General features: G+C 38.5%; 1 protein-coding gene across 6 annotated transcripts in view; it reads left to right on the top strand.

Moving 5' to 3' along the window:
• Nucleotides 1–19161, top strand: part of KAT6B (lysine acetyltransferase 6B) — a 182215-nt gene that overhangs the window by 129745 nt on the left and 33309 nt on the right. For 4 of the 6 annotated variants that reach the window (XM_070781996.1, XM_019953804.2, XM_070781995.1 and 1 more), the window contains 7 exons: nucleotides 486–618; nucleotides 3532–4463; nucleotides 5459–5580; nucleotides 7583–7698; nucleotides 9632–9773; nucleotides 12946–13107; nucleotides 16266–16359. In XM_070781996.1, the coding sequence (XP_070638097.1) occupies nucleotides 486–618; nucleotides 3532–4463; nucleotides 5459–5580; nucleotides 7583–7698; nucleotides 9632–9773; nucleotides 12946–13107; nucleotides 16266–16359 (1701 nt within the window). The remainder of the gene's footprint in view (nucleotides 1–485; nucleotides 619–3531; nucleotides 4464–5458; nucleotides 5581–7582; nucleotides 7699–9631; nucleotides 9774–12945; nucleotides 13108–16265; nucleotides 16360–19161) is intronic. The other 2 variants (XM_070781998.1, XM_070781999.1) reach the window with 2 other exon arrangements.

Raw genomic sequence — 19161 nt, forward strand, 5'->3', positions numbered from 1 at the left:
TACTTAAACGTTTTAAGTTTTCACTTTAAAAACTATATGTTAGAATTATAACTTATTTAGTATAGAAAATTCCCAAAAAGAGATGATAAAACAAGTATTTTTTTCCTAGAAGTTCCAGTTGACTTAAAAATGTTCCGATTGACTTAAAAATGTCTCCCTTAAATCCAAAAATATATAATATCTGACAAGACTGGGTTTTCACGTGTGTGTACGTGGTGGAGGGAGGCTTGGTGACATGTTGGGCAAAACCTTATTGGAAGACTTCTCAGATGGGTCAGCCCTCTGCTCTCATCACCTTGACCCTGGGAAAACTGACCTTTAGTGACAGCTTCCTGAGCAGAATGACAAAAGGGAACGATCCACCTTCTAGGGTAAAGTTCTGCGTACAGGCATCCTTGGGCAGCTTATTACAGCTGCACTTTATATTTCATCTCTCTCCTAAAATGAAACATTAAAATATTTTTCTCATATATATATTAATTCAGGGATGTGGATTTGCCAAGTCTGCAGACCAAAGAAAAAGGGAAGAAAACTACTTCATGAGAAAGCTGCACAAATAAAACGACGATATGCAAAACCCATTGGACGACCGAAAAATAAATTAAAGCAACGATTGTTGTAGGTTGAGATCTTATCAAAAAAAATCTTTTATGTTGTGCTTTAAAATACAGTTGATTGTAACCCCCTTAGATCCCATTAACTTTTTAGCATCATTTTTACAAACTCAAGGGATGAGGAATATTTCTTCTTTTGCATAAGCTGTAGAAATCTTTTTGAAAATAACATTTAAAATTACAGTTGGCATTTTGAGGTCTTCTGTTGCCAGTATCTGTGATGCTTAGTGACATTTTTCAAGCAGCAGGACAGAAGCAGAATATAAGAATTGGAAACACTCATTGTGCCTACTTTATTACTGGCTGAGCATTAAAAGAGCTTAATTATATAAATATTTTTATAGGAATTTTTAAAACAAGAGAGGGATTTGTTCACATCTATAATGACTCTCTTTTGTTACCCCAGATAACATTTTAGAAAAATACTCGTTTCTGGTGCTAATGTAGTATTACAACTTTTTAAGATCCCTTTTATGAAATAGAAGCTTCTGAGAAATCTGCAAATGACTGTCCTAATGTTTGCCTCCAGAGAGTTAGACAGGACCATTTGGTATGTGCACATGTATACAAACATATAGACAAAATAATATATTTGCAGTAGCATGCAGTCCTATTGTATTGGCCAAAAAATTCATTCAGGTTATTGCATACCATCTTAGGGAAGATCCAAACGATATACTTTTTGGCCAACCCAATGCTATGTTAGCCCCATTTCCTCTAGCCTGTGGCCATGTGGTTGCCATTAAAGCCAAATAGAACATTTAGCTGGAATTACTGGAGAAGTAGAGAAAAGAGTTGTAATGAGTGTGTTTGTTTTTTTAACCCATGTAGAATATAGAACTGAATATCAGCATTAGGTAAGGTGTTTAGAAATGAAATCTGTAGACTTGCATATCTGAAGCAGCTGTCTGTAAGACCATTGCCTTTCTCTTTGGGCTTAGTGAAAGGGTCATTGCAATGTAGAAATGAACAGGAACTCTACACACAGTGAACAAACACCAGGTGTCTTACTTGCTTACTCTCCCCTCTCCCTTAGTTTTATCTGGAGCAATTCATTTTATTATTACCTGGTCTCAGGAAAACAGGATCCTCCTGCACTTCTATCTCCCAAAGGAGAAGTAGAAAATGCATACTCCTTTCTAGAGTGTTTTGTGAAACTTTATGAAAATCTTCTAACTGGTGGCCATTCTAATGTGGAATTTGTGTTAATTTGTAGAGGCAAACATGAAACATATTCATGAATAAAATCTTTCATATTAGCATCACTTGAAGTAGGAATTACGTGTTTTTGCGTTCATCCAGTGTTAAGCATTGTTCTTGAAATGGGACTGTATCCTCAGGGCCCAATTTAAAAAACTGAATTAGGATATAAACTTTCTAAACAAAGGACACAGCTGAAAATTACATCTGGCACCAATCCTAACTTTTTGTTTGTCCAAAATTGTCCTTTGAGCTTAGGAATTTTTAAGACAGTCTGGGGAGTTTTCCTTTTTACATGCTTTATAAGCATATTATCCTTTCTGGGCAATCGATTCCAGATACAGTCCAAATGTAACATTCCGATGCAAAACGTTTTATCCTGGATGAGTTGTTTACTGGTGACTCTCAGTGTGACACTCGAGATCTCCAGCTCTAACCTGATTTGGCTGACTCGGTGGCGTTGGGCGAAGCTCTTGGCGGTTGAGCTGCTTCAGATGGGCCTTAGTAGCTTGCTCCATAGACCTACGCCAGCCTCCCCTTTAGGGCGACCGCTGAAATTGTTCATCAAATCTCTATGTACAGGATAACCACTAAACTATGCTCTTCTTTTTGTAATTACTTAAGATATTTTTATAATTTAAGATCATATCATTTTCAGGCTTCCATTTCTTCATTACTAGCCGTCAGCTCAACTGATAATTTTTAAGGTCCGTTCTCGGGCCCCAGCACTGCCATAATTCACATGCACATGTTTCTGTTGTATAAAATTCTGCTGCAAAACGGGTGGCTTTCCAAGCCCTAGCCTGAGGCGAAGGCAGGCAGCTGCCGTTCCTGTAGGCAGCTGTGCTAGCAGAGTGACCTCCAGTCTCCATTGAGCACACAGCTGTATGAGCAGAACCAGCATCACAGGAACTGAAATAGCAGTCAGAACCAGTGTGTAAAGATTCTGATGCCAGGTGTCTGATAATGACCATGGTAAATGTGCTGCTTCTCCACCAGACTTTCCATGTCATGTCTGACCCGCTGTAGCTTTTCTTTAACCATTTCTTCAGTTTTTTGCTATTGTTGTCCTTTTTTCAGCAATATTTTATGCTGCAATTAATTGTCTCCTCTACTTAGAGAGTATTATTGGTTATCTTATCATCCTAAGCATAAAATTCTAAGAGGAAGAGGGTATTTTTTTAATGTTTACTTTAAAAAAAAATTAATTTATAGTTAATAACTAAATTCTGTTTCTATAAATTTTCCATTGGAGTTAAAATTGCTTCTAACTAGAGATTATATAAGTTTCTTCTTGCACTTCTAGATAATACTTATGACTTCTTTCCTTTAATACTTTTTTTTTTAAAGGCATTTCAGAAAATCACAATTATGTATCATGACACAAGGGGTAACATTTTTTTATTTAATTATAATGAAACCATTGGGTGATCTTTTAATCTCCTCAAAAATTTTCTTACTTATAATCCCCTTGGGTCCACATGATTCTTCCAGTACCTGTTGGACAGGCCCTGGCAGAATCATGACTTGCTAGCGTAGTGGCTGCAACAGAGAAAAGCACCTCAGTGAAGGCACACACACAAGCAGGGCTTTAGGGTCACAATTCAGTTTTTTAAGTTTAAGCCCATTGACTGCATCTAGTTGCTATAAACTTGTGTTAGATACCTTTACAATTTTATTATTAAATGCTGATACTATTCTCTAAATTTTTGCCTAGGTCTGTAACCAGTGATGAAGGATCCATGAATGCATTCACAGGAAGGGGGTCACCTGGTAGGGGTCAAAAGACTAAAGTCTGTACCACACCTTCATCCGGTCATGCTGCATCTGGGAAGGACTCAAGCAGCAGATTGGCTGTTACAGACCCCACTCGGCCTGGTGCCACCACCAAAATCACCACCACCTCCACCTACATTTCTGCCTCTACACTTAAAGTTAACAAGAAAACCAAAGGGCTCATTGATGGCCTTACTAAGTTTTTTACACCATCACCTGATGGTCGCAGATCACGAGGTGAAATAATAGACTTTTCAAAGCACTATCGTCCAAGGAAAAAGGTCTCTCAGAAACAGCCATGCACTTCTCATGTGTTGGCTCCAGGTACCACACAAAAGCTAAAACCTCCACTTTCTTCACTCCCACCCCCGACCCCCATCTCTGGTCAGAGCCCCAGCTCACAAAAGTCCAGCACTTCTGTTTCTTCTACCTCTCCTCAGAGTTCCTCCAGCCAGTCCAGCGTGCCCTCCTTTAGCAGTCTTACTAATAACAGCCAGCTGAAGGCACTCTTTGACGGACTCTCTCATATCTATACCACTCAGGGACAGTCTCGCCAAAAGGGACACCCAAGTTATGCACCGCCTAAACGTATGCGTCGTAAAACCGAATTCCCTCTCACAGCAAAGTCTAAAGCCCATTTCTTTGGAAAAAGAGATGTTAGAAGTAGGTTTATTTCTCACTCCTCCTCCTCTAGCTGGGGGATGGCTAGAGGGCGTATTTTTAAAGCAATTGCTCACTTCAAGCGAACAACTTTCCTTAAAAAGCACAGGATGCTAGGCAGGTTAAAATATAAAGTGACCCCTCAGATGGGGACCCCCTCACCAGGGAAGGGGAGCTTGACAGACGGAAGGATTAAACCTGATCAGGATGATGGTAAGCAAAAGGTCAAAGCTCCAACCAAACCTGCGTCCCGTCCCTTTCTCCCCAACCCCCGGAAAAAAAAGAATCAATCAATTCCTATTTGTCACATAGGTCTTAGCTATTTCTCTTGTTCTCAACTTCACTTTCATACAGAAGCAGTGAAACTTTGACCTTTTTCTAATGCTGACTAAACCTCCAAAACATTGTTTTTTCAACTAATACTCTCCCACTCTGGTGATTTCCTTCCATTTGTAGTGACACTAGGGCCCCCCCAGATGCCGTCATAGCGTTGCTTATGGCGCTGTGGTCCCGCATGAGCAGCCCCTGTCGCGCTTCCGCCACGCTCCTCCCCGCGCCACCTCTCCAGCCACAGCGCTGTGTGGCCTCGTGCTGTCCGCGCTTCCGGCAGCGCGGACGTGGGCTCCTCGTTTCCCTCTGTCCATTGCTTTCTCATGACAAAGTTCATCCTGCTTCCTTCTCAACAGAGCCTGATCTGTGATTCTGTGATGTGTGCTTTTTTGGATGTGAGTGTGTCTGTGTGTGTATTCACCTCAGGGAGAAAACTGATTTCATGATTTCATTTAACAAATTGGCCCGTTACATTTGGTATCCTTTATATAAAACAAAAGCCAAACTGTGTCATTGGGACAGAATGATAGATTTTATTGTCTCAAACATGATCATGGGAATTCTATACCTAGACATTGATATGCCTTCTAATCTTGGTTGAAAACTGTGATTTTGCTTTGTATTGCTCTTACTTTCCTGCGTTTGTTTACTGAAGCTATAAGAAGATGACAGTGATAATTCAAATAATTTGGGTACAGCAGGGAAAAGGTACTGCTGGATCTATGAGTAGTGCTTAGACGTAAAAGCTTATAAAGCTTTAAAAAAAATAAAATTCCCTATTTGCCCACTGTGCTAATTTGGTACCATTTTGGTAATTATATGGTGGTTATTCATGATGCAAGTCAGTAAATACACTTTCTGCTGGTTTTAAATGACAGATACGGAAATCAAAATAAGCATCAAACAGGAAAGTACAGATATAAATGTGATTGGAAACAAGGATACCGTTACTGAAGAGGATTTGGATGTTTTCAAGCAGGCCCAGGAACTGTCTTGGGAGGTAAGGCCAGGACACTGCATTCCAGAAACTAAGATAATATATGACTTTTGTATCTGACTGTTGTGAAATTAACTGCCTTGATTTTATAAAGAATCCCCTTCAAAATCCTTTGTGGTTCTTTAACTGCTACTATCATTTCTGTTAACTGTACATTCAAAAGTTCTGTCTTTGAGTTGTCTTCACTCTCACAAGTTGGTAATGGCTCAGCTAGTCTCACAAAATAGGCCAGAGTAGCAGTTGTTGAGGCAGATTTTGAAAAATGCTCCTGGTGGCTCAGCGGATAAAGCGTCTGCCTGCAGTGCAGGAGACCCAGGTTTGATCCCTGGGTTGGGAAGATCCCCTGGAGAAGGAAATGGCAACCCACTCCCGTATTCTTGCCTGGAGAATCACATGGACAGAGGAGCCTGGCAGGCTAGAGTCCATGGGGTCCCAAAGAGTCAGACACGACTGAGCGACTTCACTTTCACTTTCTAGGGGTAAAGGAATAGATTTCTGATTATTCTTGCTCAAATTAAGAAAATAGCCCTTTTAAATAGCTCAGTGAAAGAAGAAATCACTTTTAAATTGACCGGTGCTTCTTCCAGCTCAGACGGCCAACAATACGAAAAACGTCTCCTGATTTTAACTCCTGGGCATTGGTGAAGACAATATTATGTTGCATGATCAGTTGTAATTACTTTTATTTTCAATATCCAGTAATTTCTTTTAAATGATTTCCCTAAGATAGTAACTCTACTTAGCTTATTTTCACCAAAACGTTGAAAGGAAGGGCTATTGGACTTGTCAGAAACAAATTTATTATGGATTGTGAGTTTTTCTGTTAGTAGACCACATTTAGCAGCCGACTCATTGGAAAAGACTGATGCTGAGAAAAATTGAAAGTAAAAGTAGATGAGGGCGGCCTAAGATGAGATGGTTAGATAGCATCACTGACTCAGTGGACATAAATTTGAGCAAACTCCAGGAGATAGTGAAAGACAGGAAACCCTTGCATGCTGCAGTCCATTGGGTCACAAAGAGTCAGACACGATTTAGCAGCTGAACAAGATCACATTCTCAGGGCACGATATTTATGGATCGATTACCTGCTCTACCTCACTTCCTTTTGTGGGGAGTAGGGGTCTGTCTGAAGGTTCTTTGAACTTTGAACTAAAACTTGAAGTTTTAGTAGAAACCACTTGGACTAAATATTTGTGCTTATTTCTCCTTGAGGGGCCATTGGATATTTCCATTCCTCATTCTGCATTCTTTGTAGTGTTTTTCCCTTTGGCTAAGATAAAATATATCCCATACCCTCACCACCACCCACCCAGCCACCCCCGCCCCCCAGTCACTGAGATTTGAAGTCCTTAATATTACCACTTTGGGAGATTGTATCTGGCATTCATATTTAAACATGATGAACAGCAAGAAATTACCTGAAAGTTACTGCTAAACCTAAAGCCTGTTCTATCCAACCCAGTAACCCTGGCTTTTCCATTCAAGAACATGTCTTGGCTGTGTCAGGCACTGGGCTAGATCCTGGGAATGTCCCGATGAATCAGGCAGGCAAAGTTCTAACCTCCTGCATGAGTGTAAAAGGAGATGGGTGTCAGACTGCAGACTTCAAATTGGTTATTTAATTACAGTTGGGGTAAATGTTACTTGGTGGAGAAATAGGAACTGTTAACAGTGTGACAGTGTGTAATAGCTGCATCATCTTAGAATTTCCTCAGATTTAATACACTATAGCAGATTATTGACTGTTCATAGACATTTGTATGTTTTAACAGGTACTCACTTTTTTCCTATATTGGTAATACTGTTTCTTAAGAGTGTTTATATATGAATATGATACAAAGTTGACTGTTGTTTCACAAGGGCCTATAATGTTTTTTTCAACAACATGAAAATTCACAATTATGGTTAGCGTTGGTAGATTTTCATATCCATTGGTAAAAGAACCAAAGTGTAAGTGAAGAAATCCTCTTCTGAGACTTCTATTTTGTTTTCTTTCTGACAGAAGATAGAGTGTGAAAGTGGAGTAGAAGACTGTGGCCGGTACCCTTCTGTAATAGAATTTGGGAAATATGAAATCCAAACCTGGTACTCCTCGCCTTACCCACAGGAATATGCAAGGTAATGGAATAAGCCTGGCGGGTGTGCAGCCTTGACGTCTCACACGTAGGAAGGAGCCCTCTAAAACTGAAATTAGGTGATTTTTTAAGACGTAAATTTTGAGTGTCAATTTCAGGTGTTTCCAAAACTATTACGTTTGTCAGCACCTTATAGCAGTCGTTGTTCTCGATAAACACCGTATGCTCCTTAGTTACACCATTGTTGTAAATTTCGTCTTTAAACTTCCAGTCCATTTTTTTTTTGCTCTTGATTAACTGGGGAAATATTGTTTGTGTAAGAAACCAAATCAAGAAAAAAAAATGTAGCCATTGTAAAGTATTTGGTAGTTTCTTCTTGGTTGCCTTTTGCATTTTCCTAATTAGGCCTGTTAGTTTTATCTCATGATTTCTGGCATTTTATTGTCAAGTATTCTTTTTTTTTTTAACGTAAATTAGAACAAAAGACCTGGAGGAGGAATTGGCAACCCACTCCAGTATTCTTGTCTGGAGAATCCCATGGACAGAGGAGCTTGGCGGGCTACAGTCCACAGGGTCGCGAGAGTCAGACACAACTAAAGCGGCTTAGCTCTTAGCATGGGTAGCAAGAGAAGGGAATGTGGAAGAAAATAGGTGGGAGTGGGTAGCCTTCAGAGGCTTGACTTTTAGAGCCATCTGTGACTAACTTGCTAAAAATGAAGACAAAATAATGGTACTAGGATTTTCTTTTGTCCTGAACTAAGATTAGCTGTGAAATTGTCTTGAATTAATGTATCTAAAAATGGGTGTTTTGTGAACAGATTTTTTTTTTCCTTCAGGTATGTCAGGGCATACTTCGTTAGTATCTTCTCAAATGCTTTAGCCTGCAAAGTTTGGTAATCACAAATTTACTTTTCTTCTAGAAAAGATATCACCCTTTTCTCTTTCTCATGGGCATCTGCCCAGTCATCTAACTGGAGAAAATGGGGAGGATTTCTAGAAGTTAAGTGGGAGACTAAGAGTCAGGGGTTTTGGTTTCTGCTCCCAGTTTATATTGCTCAGCTCCGTGTTCCTAAACAGTTTTTGAAAAACACCAAACACCAATGAGCTTTTATATGTATGGATAATCATAAGTCATGTTGTTCTGAGAGCTTTGGATACATTTTGTATATGAATCTAAGATTTGAGATTTCCATGATGAGTCTGTCTAGTTCTCCCCAAAACCCTTCTCCCCATGTTTATATCCCAAAGCCCTTGAGAATGCTTCCAGGCATTCTCTTTTAAATACAAGCAGTGTCCACCTAAGCACAGCAGGGCACTGGTTAACAAAATGGTATCATTTCTAAGGAGGAGAAAAACTCAGCAGACGTGAGAAAGCTGATTGTCTAATGTTACTCAGAGTCAGTGGAATTGGTAGGAAGAGATAAGGTCATTTGACTTGACTGCATTTAGTGCTTTAGATTGTGTATAACTGATAGTAACCTTAAAGTTACCTCATCCATAAGAAATGGAGACAGCTAAATTCTAGGACTTCCCTGTCTTATAAGTACACAGATCACTTTAAAAATAATGAGTTCACTTCTCTCTGAAAAGATTTGTTATCATTACACACCACTGATTATATGTAATATTGAAATCATGACATTAAGTGTGAAATTTGAAAAATATACATGGATGACAGGATGCCATTGTTTTTAGAGTCATAGTTCCAAGTCTGAAAACCTTTTTTCTGTAGGACATTTCTAAGGAAAGAAATGATTTTTTGCACAGTAAAGACAGCAAATACTATCAGATGAAAAATAATGTGAAGTTTGTACGTTCTGTCTACTACTGGCTTTCTTTTTCCTTTTTAAACTACTTCTTTCAGATACTATTATACCGCCTTTGTGTGGCTTAGAGAGAATTGAACAATGTTTAATATTTCCCCCTGAAAGGAATAACCAATCAGATTATATTCTTTGGTTTTAAAATTTCAACAGATTACCAAAGCTTTACCTGTGTGAATTCTGTCTTAAATATATGAAAAGTAAAAATATTTTATTAAGACACTCAAAGAAATGTGGATGGTTTCATCCTCCAGCAAATGAAATTTACCGAAGGAAAGACCTTTCAGTATTTGAGGTAAGCATGTGTAAATAAAAAACTCAGCATTAGAAACCTAGTGCTTCTAATTGTTGACTATGTACTGATTTGTTCATAGAAGGTACAATGTTTATTCAATTTTGGCACTGAAATTCAGACTGCTTTTTCAAATATCTCCATATTTTGAAGTGTTTTTCTAACCATGTTAAGCAACCTTTGAGATTGATGATGAATTCCTACTTCATCACATTAACTTTTTTGTCTTCTCCCAAATCCCTGTCTGCACCAGATATATTCACCAGTGAATTTATGATCTCCTTAGCTCTTTGTAAATTCTACTCTCTTTGGCAGGAGAAATTAGCTTTGTTCAGCAGCTCCAGCCAGTGTCTGGCAGGTGCTCACTCTTCCAGGGAATTGAGCAGCTGTACATATCTCCTCAATACACAACCACCTGTGTTTCCATCCACTTCTTGGCAGGGTGGATAATCCTTTTGGTGAGACCTCAGCAGATGTTGGGACTCCCTCCCTTCCCAGTCTGGGTAGGTGGCCACCCCTGGAGAACTCTGCTGTTCACAGGAAGCCCGTGTGGCCATGTGTCTGTTGTTGTGTGTTCTTGAAGACATGTTGTGTTTTCAGAAGTGATTTAGTAGCAGAAGATCTTTGCTGGTATATCGTTTCATTGTTTGATCATGTTTTGTTGTCAGTTTCAGGGATCCAGCTTAGCTGAGTCACTTGTTCCTTGAAGAGTCCATGCCTTTGTTTGCTATTATTGCCTATTCACAGGCCTTCTCAGTTCTCTTACTCTGGTTGACCACTTCCATCACCCTGCCTTATTATCCTTTCTGTTACACATCTCAGTCATTGAGTTCATTCCTGAGTGCTCAGAACAAGCCTTCCCTGCACAGCAGATATGAGCTCCTCTTTCTCCGAAATAGTTTTACTTTAGGGTTCTCTTTTTCGGAGTTGTTCAGATTAGAAATTTATTATTCTACCCCCACATTTCTCTATAATTCTGGTCTGTAATGTCTTGCATTGAATTTAATGTAGGGGAGGGTCATGCCTAGGTTTCTCTCTTGGATCAGGCTCCCTGTCTCAGACAGTCTTGGGCCCATTGCTTTTTCCCAAGACTCACCAGAGAAACACGTGTATTGTGTCTTATGATCTTTCTGAAGCCCCTCCTCCTGGTTAAATCAGGCTCTCTTGGCAAGCTTGAAGGGAGAAGGGTTTTGTTGCTGGGAAGATTTGATGTGTTAGTCCTTACTAAACGGGAGGCACAAGGTTTCTCACCCTGGGGGCTGTTTACGTTTTGGGCTGGATGATTCTTTGGTATAGCGGGCATTGTAGGATGTTTAGCAGCATCCCTGGCCTGTACCCACTAAATGCCAGTAGCACCAAACCCCCTCTAGTCAGAATATCCAGACAGCCAATGTCTCTTGAAGGACAAAATCACCCACAGTGAGAACCACTGGGCTAAAGGGAGAGGCAGATGCCCGTTGCTGTCCTGTTGTTCATCCTGGGATGCTAACAGGCCAGCCCCAACCAGTTGAGACAACAGAGCTGTTCTCAGTTGAAGCTTAATTAATGAATGTCACAAGTTCAACTTAACTGTTGGCTCCTTCCTTGATGCCTTGGAAGCTTTCTTCTAACCAAAATAAAATGAAAATCAGTGTCTCATTGTTTCTCAAAGGACAGAACACATTGTTGGCTTTAAGTAATTGTTAAATAAATCAGCATAACTCTGCCAGAGGGGGTGAACCTCTCATAAATTCAGGAAAAGTCTTCTCGGGGTAAGAGAATCAATCTTGTTAGGCTAATGAGAATGCTCTAATTCAGGGTAGGTACTTTGGGACCATACATAGATAAGAAGGGAAAAATCAGAAGCAGATCTGTAAATTTTTTATTCATAAAAATAATTGAAGGAATTGGATTGGATAAGTGCCAAGTTCCCTATTTTAGAATCTGAGTTAATACTAAGAGTATAGCATGTGGGAAACTTTTGTCTTTGCAGTATCCTTAGTAACTTATAAAATAAATGAATAATAATCACAGATTACTACTTTCCTATCTTTTCTATATCCCTCTTGAAAGCATGTCATTTTAGACCTTTCACAACTGGTAAGACTTTTCAGCGTTGTCATCTCTCTATTTTTCTGGTTCAGGGATACATACATCTCTGTCTTTCTTTTTTGTAATATACTACCATTTCCAAAAGGACCATACTCCCAAAAACTTACTTTAATTAAAGAGAGAATTGTATCCTCTGTGCCTGTTGCCCATATTTGATCATGTTGCCATGTGTGGGACCTAGGTATCATCCAAGGGAAATGGTTATATGAAGTCTAAAAATAATCTGTGCATTATGAGAACTGGTGTGGTCCACAGGAGACTCAAGAACGATCAAGTTCATTGTCCAAGAGCTCTGGTTAGCAAATATCCATTTCCCGTAAGAAAAGTGCTAGGGAAATTCTTCTTGAATCTGCTGTGCTTTCTGTTTTCAACAAGTAACTACATTTGATCAACGAAATTGGCATCTATGCCTCGCCTCCTGTCTGTAACCATCAGTGTCACAGCTTGATTCTTTTATTTTGAAGAGAAGTAGACTGTAATCATGGTACTCACTGTAGGTTAAAATTCATCTCACTTTCTCTGTAAGTATTCCCAACATAGAAATTTTATCTTTTCCAATTATATTTAAAATGATGCTTGGGATAAAACCAAAATGGAAGCCTCTTTTGTGCATCCACGTCTCTGAGGAATCAGAATAATATAGTTTGTTTTATTTTTATGTGAAGCCCTTTGGAAACAACATAAAGTTTAACCGACTCAAGCAGCATTTTGATTGGTTTACGTTTCTTTAATTCAGGTTTACTTGGTTCAAATAGAGAAGGCATGCCTACTCATTTTTTTAGTTGTAATAAATAGTAAATAAAAATTACTCCTTTGTTAGCAATGTGTGGCCTTTCTTCAGGAAGTGTAAAGAGAAATTTAAGCTGCCTTAAATTTACCCCAATTTAAGAGAAAAGGTGGAATTCTGATTTGCCAAATGACAGCTATTTTCTGGTGAACTTTCTTGGTTAATGGAGTGTGTTAATTGTTTAGTTTGGGATTTGAAAAAATAAGTATATGCTTTCCAAAATACCATATAAAAGAAACAGTTTTATATTGAGTGGTATTTTGATGTTAAATAATGTTGTCTGTTTCTCTTTGCTAGGTTGATGGGAATATGAGCAAAATTTATTGCCAAAACCTTTGCCTGTTAGCCAAGCTCTTCCTGGACCACAAAACATTGTATTATGATGTCGAGCCATTCCTTTTTTATGTCCTTACAAAAAATGATGAAAAGGGCTGTCATCTGGTTGGATACTTCTCTAAGGTAAAACAAGAGCCAGTATGACCTTCATTTTCTTTTTCAGAATGTTTTTGGTAGAGTCCAATTCTTCAAACAAGGCCTTTTTATGACTCTAATTTGAATAAATGACATGTTTCTGAAAAGCTCAGATTCTTATTCAGAGCTCATGAAGAAAAACACATACACAAAAACCATGAGCATTGTGCCTAGGAAGTGTGTAAAAGACCTCAGCACTGTTAGCTGTGTTGACTGTCAGCATTCATGTAATGTTATAATTGCTGCCTTGCAGACCACCTAGCATCTTTCATTTTCTAAATTTTAAGCTTAGTGCCCTTTTCCTCCTAAGTGGTATCAACATGAAGGTTTCAGTATAATGTAGCATTTAAAAGATAATTCTCTTTTCTCCTTGTTGCATTCCCTCTGTGGTCTTCAGTATCTCAGTGAGTTGGAACATTGGCATTTGGACAGTTAAGCTGATATAATGGCTGGTTTTACTCTTTCGTCTGTTACTCTCTTTGCTATTGTTTTAAGATCTGAAGTAGCCTCCTCTTTAGAAAGCCTAAGGATCTCCAGCTATTAATATAGGGGAGCCCTTGACATATTGAGTGGCCATAGTTTGTCTTTTTCACGTGGTTCAGAGCAATTATCTCACATTCTTCTGTTCAAAGGCTTCTGAGATACATTAACTTGTATGCAATAAAAGGAATCTGAGTTTGGAGATATTTATCAGGCTAACCTTAAATTTTCTTAGGTACTTAGGAAATAGTTTAATATGCCAGAATGGTAATTATAAGATTTCTAGGGCAGAATATAAATGCTCCAAATCCTATAGCTTATTTATTTTAGGATATATGTTTACATATTAGGTGATAAGTGAACTTTAATTAATCTACTATTGCATAATGGAACACCTAATGGAATTGTCGTTTTCATGGAAGGTCAAAACTTTGCATACAGAAGTTTTTCTAAATTTAAGAAACAACCCAGAGACCATAAACAGAAACAGGAATAAGTGACAGCACTCATGGGAAACGGCCTCACCATTTTAATCCATGTATTTGGTAAAGCTCTAAAATGAAAAAGAAGACTGTTAAATTTAATAGGTTACAGATGATAGAGAATTAATACAAAGGAAAGCAATAGCTAGGAAATTTATATAATTTATAGAACATTTTACCTTCTGTATAGATGTGTCCAAAGAATTTAAAAGAATTTTTAATTTTTTCTCCAAAGAATTAAAAAGAATAATGGTCATGACTGTCCTTTCTGTTTGAAAATGGTGTTTCTTTAAATCTATCTGCATTTTAAAACAAATAGTGATGCCCATTGACATTGTTCTGCCTTATGTTGAATTGACCTCTAGGTCTTTGGTTCACAGTAACTCTTGGGGTTTGAGTCCTCTTTGTCACAGGGCACCCAACATTTTTATTTGCGTGCATGGTCAGTCTGACTCTTTTCAACCCCATGAACTATAGGGTGCCAGGCTCTGCTGTCCATGGAATTTTCTAGGCAACAATACTGGAGTGGGTTGCCATTTTCTTCGCCAAACATTTTACTTAGAACAAGCTAAACTTTTTTCATTTTGTCACTGTTTCTTTTATAGTATGGCAGCAACTGCTGTCATTTCTTACCATACTTGGAATATTAAAATATCCTTTGCAAGTGCAGTAAAAGAAAATCTAAAAAACAGCCATGCTAAAAGACTAGATACAAATTAAGCCATATTCTAACATCTCGGTTGGAGTTTAAAGGACTGTGGCCCTTTGAGATTAAACCAAATTCTAGATGTTATAGCCAAAGGATGGCTGAGATGACCTAGAAAAGTTTAGTGTAAATCATTACATGCATATATCTTTCTAAGCATGATGACTCAAAACAGGAAGGAAAGAGGGAGCAGTTGTTTAGAGTTTAGCTGTGGTAACATGTGTTTAAAGGCAGGGGGCAAGGATGAGGGGAAAGGACCACTTTGGGGTTAGATTTCCAAAATTGCCATACAGGTAAAAATAGTTTGGAATAGAGAAAAGACTTGTGTCAAGGATGAATCCTTTAGCTCAGAGTACCCCTCATTTTAGATACAGTGACCCATTTGTCTGACTTTGCAAAACAGACTAATTATGTGAATCCTTGCCGTGGGTGCACACATCCAGTGATGGGACCGTCCGGTTTCTTAGGAAAATTGACATACAGGATTTCTTACTTGTCATTTCTTGGAGACTCCACAGACAGCTCCAAATGTGCAAAAGTTGGGAGCACATCTTTTTCACAAAGAAATCTTTAATGCTGCCCTGTAGTGTTTTTTCCTCCACCATTTCCTGTGATCTTTCAAATAGGTTCATTAAAGATCTGGGTGTTCCAAAGTAATTCTTTGATGTGGTTAGTACCATTTGTGGTTAATCTAATTTGTGGTTTATAGTTGGCCAGAGCATTCACAACCTCAAAAGCCTTTTCCAGGTCTTCTCTGTGTAGGTTTTGGCGGCTTCTATGTACTGTGAAGAAAATGTTGCTGCTCTGATGCCATAGCCCATGAACATTACAAATTTTCCCTGAACTACAAGAACCATTTCCACTATATTCTCTCCAGTCTTCCTCCTGGTTTCAGACTGTTGGTAATCTGTTGGCCTCACTTTGGTTTGGAGGCTTGGGGATTTCTTCTTGTTGTTGTCTTTTTTGTTTTGTTGTCCTTCTTTGAAATATAGATTATTTCTCCAGCGTTTTACTTTGACTGTTTATTCATAAGAGAAATGTATTGTGCAAGTCTTCCCACACAGACACTGTTTTAGTTTCACTGTGGCCTTTAGCAAGGTGTTCTTAACTGATCCCGCTGGGTGACTCTCTGGATCTTCCCCCACCCTCTCTGCCCATCTCCCAGGTTGCTTGAGCGTAGAAAACCTTTCTTCCATACTGTGCTGTTTCATTTGACTCACATTTCCTTGGATTCTTTATTCATATTTCATGGTGCTGACTTTCAAGAATAAAGACGTAATTGAGAGGCATGCCTGGAGTGCGTAGTTTGTTTTTGGCTGATAGTTTGATTGATTAAGATGGTCGCATTATTCTGCTTGATCCTGACCCAACACGTCGGCTCACCTCAGTGGACCGTGGTATATGGACAGCGGCAGGTGCAGGGAATTGCCCGCTTTAGCAGCGCTCTGACATACTTGATCTGTTTCTCCTCCCCTCAGGAAAAACTTTGCCAGCAGAAGTATAATGTCTCCTGCATAATGATCATGCCCCAGCACCAAAGGCAAGGATTTGGACGGTTTCTCATTGATTTCAGTAAGTGAAGTACTGTATTTACTTTCATGATCCAGGGAGCTGATGGCTATTAAAGGAGAGCAGTACTTAAAACTTTATTTAACCTACTTTGTTGTTTTTATCAACAGATAATGGGTTTTCTACTTATATTTACATAGGTTAGAAAATCTTCCTCAAGTGAAAAATGTATTGCTGCTCACTATTGTACTCTAGGAAATTGAGACCCCATCTCTAGCAGTGTCACCAGCTCACAAAGCCATTACCCTGAATGAACCGGCAGAATTACATTCCATTCTGTGAGGCTCATGCTCATTAGCACCAAAAGAGGCAATTATTTGTGATTAAAGCCAGAGGAAGTGTTATTTAAAAGGATTTTCAGCTTTCTGAAATTCTGCCTATAATCTTGTGCAGTACAGAGCAGAAACAGGGATTTTTCTGTTTAGAAAAACAATTCTATAGGTAGCCTATCCTTGGAGCCTCTCTAGTAGAAATAAATATCTTGTTTTGTTTATTTCCCTTGTCTGTTAGGGAAATTACTATGGAAATGTTTGTATTTAGAGGTTGCCCAAGTAATACTTTTTATACACATTGTATCTGCTGAGTCTCCTCGATGAAAATCCGAATACTACTTTAAAGTATGCATAAAATAATGTTTAAAGAAAGTTGGTTGTTTATTTCCTCCTTTGTTTATATTAGATTGGATGTGTAAATACAGTATTAAGGCTGCATTTGGAGATTTTATTCAAACTATCCGGGTAACAGGAAGACCAGGTATCTTATGATAGTAATCACTTCTGACCATGTGAAAATCTGTTGCTAGGAACTGTGTGCTTCTTCATTACCAGAGTTAAACTGAAAGAAGGAAAACACAGCAAATCATGTAATCTTCATAAGGTACATCAGATGCAAAACCAAAATGTAAATATACTCAAGGAAAACCACGAAGTGACATGTTGAGTCTAAATCTATATTATTAGATGTTGAAATATGAAATTTTGGGTGTAAAAAATAACTATATAGCAGTGTTGGGCTGATTTGTATAATTTATTGACATTGAAAGATGGTATTCTTCTTTGAAGTATTTTAATTGATTATTTTTATATTTTCAGATGATATTTCTAGTCATTAATTCATTACCTTAGTCTTACTCTTCTTTCTTGATCTAGTTATCCCACGAAAGGTCGTCTTACCAGAAGTTCACCATTTTATTTTACAGCCCCAGTTGTAATGTGTTCTACAGGCAAATCCAGTTGTTTTATTTTGGAGCTTTTTGTGGCCACTGTTCACAAGTTGTCCCTAATAATTTTGGGTATGCCTCGCAGCCGTTTGAGCCTTGAATTTTGGATAGCATTTGCATGCTTACAGAGTAAGGCAGGCTACTTAGTTCAGTATTCGTGATCTTCCAACAGCTAGTTCCAGCCTCTCTTTGGGGCTTTTTCATGTATTATGTTGTATATTAACCTCCATTTCCTCAAATACTTTGAGCAGGTTCCCATATTTCCATTGTCTCTGCTGGGCCTTCCTTAAATGACCACTTCCTCCTTTTCTAGCCTCAGTCTATTCAAAATCCTACCCATTGTTAAGAACTGGCTCAAGAACCTCCTTTTTATTTTTTTCTTAATTGGAGGATAATTGCTTTACAATGTTGTGTTAGTTTCTTCTACACAACCACTAAATCAGCTGTAAGTATACACACATATCTACTCCCTTTTGAGCCTCCAGCCTCTTCTTTTTGATCCCATCTCCCAGAATTACATCCTGTTTTTTTCTTGGCTTTATATCTCCGCAGTGTAGCACTTAGATTCAATTCATTCTTTTGTAGTAATTATTTGATACAAGTGTCATGCTTCCAGCTTGCTGTAAGCTCCTTGGATACCTTCTTTATATTCAGCAGGGCAGAGCACTCAGTATTCTGCATTAGATGTATTTTTGCTCATTTGAATGGAGTCTCCAAAGTGATATGGTCACTGCCCATGATGATTGTCTACCTAAAGTTTAAAAGGGACTGGTACTTACCAGGTAAAAATGCAGGTCTCTAAATATAGTAGCCACTTATTTGTTCAGCATGGTCTGGTACAGAGGCCTTCTGCATAAAATAACAACCCAGGAACACATGCCAAATCTGTATGTTAACCATTTTAGTGAAAACTGTATTAGAGTCTACTCTGTTCTTTAAAACAACTAGGGAACACAGTGGAATCTATCTGGATGGCTCAAAGCCATCATGATGAATGCCATCCATTAGGGTGCAGCCAGGCAATGCAGTGCTAAAAGGTGTCATTTTAGATTTTCTCTTTCATGTACCCTTGGCATCACTGCACTGGAGTGGGTTAAGAAGTATGGTGAGTGATTTGAATAAAGCTGAAAGGGGATTGGTGCTGTTTCTTCAGAGAAGAGATCAGGGGAAGAATTTTATAGCGCTCAAAGAAAATGGGGACTAGTATAAACCAAACAAATTCAATTTAAAACCAAAAAATAATTCCTTGGCTGCACACATTTTAAAGAAGATAGAGTAGGCTGCTGCCAAAATTGATAGCCTCTCCTCGTTTGGAGTTACTTAAAATAATAGTAGATAAATATCTTTCTGTGATGATTAGATCCAGTCTTTTGCAGAAGGAGGAGATAAACCCCATGACCTCGCATAATCCTTATCGACCTTATAATTCAGAACTCAGGGCAAAACAGATAACCGGAGTTACAGATTTTCTAAAATCTGCTCTGTTTTTTTTTAAGGAACCTTTTAAGGGTTAAATTTATTTTATCTCTACTTGTACATGAGCCTGAGGGTCTTGTGGTCTGGGCAGGTATTTTCAGTAATTTAAA

The sequence above is a fragment of the Bos indicus genome, chromosome 28 (genome assembly GCF_029378745.1).
Source record: "Bos indicus isolate NIAB-ARS_2022 breed Sahiwal x Tharparkar chromosome 28, NIAB-ARS_B.indTharparkar_mat_pri_1.0, whole genome shotgun sequence".
Taxonomy (NCBI): Eukaryota; Metazoa; Chordata; class Mammalia; order Artiodactyla; family Bovidae; genus Bos; species Bos indicus.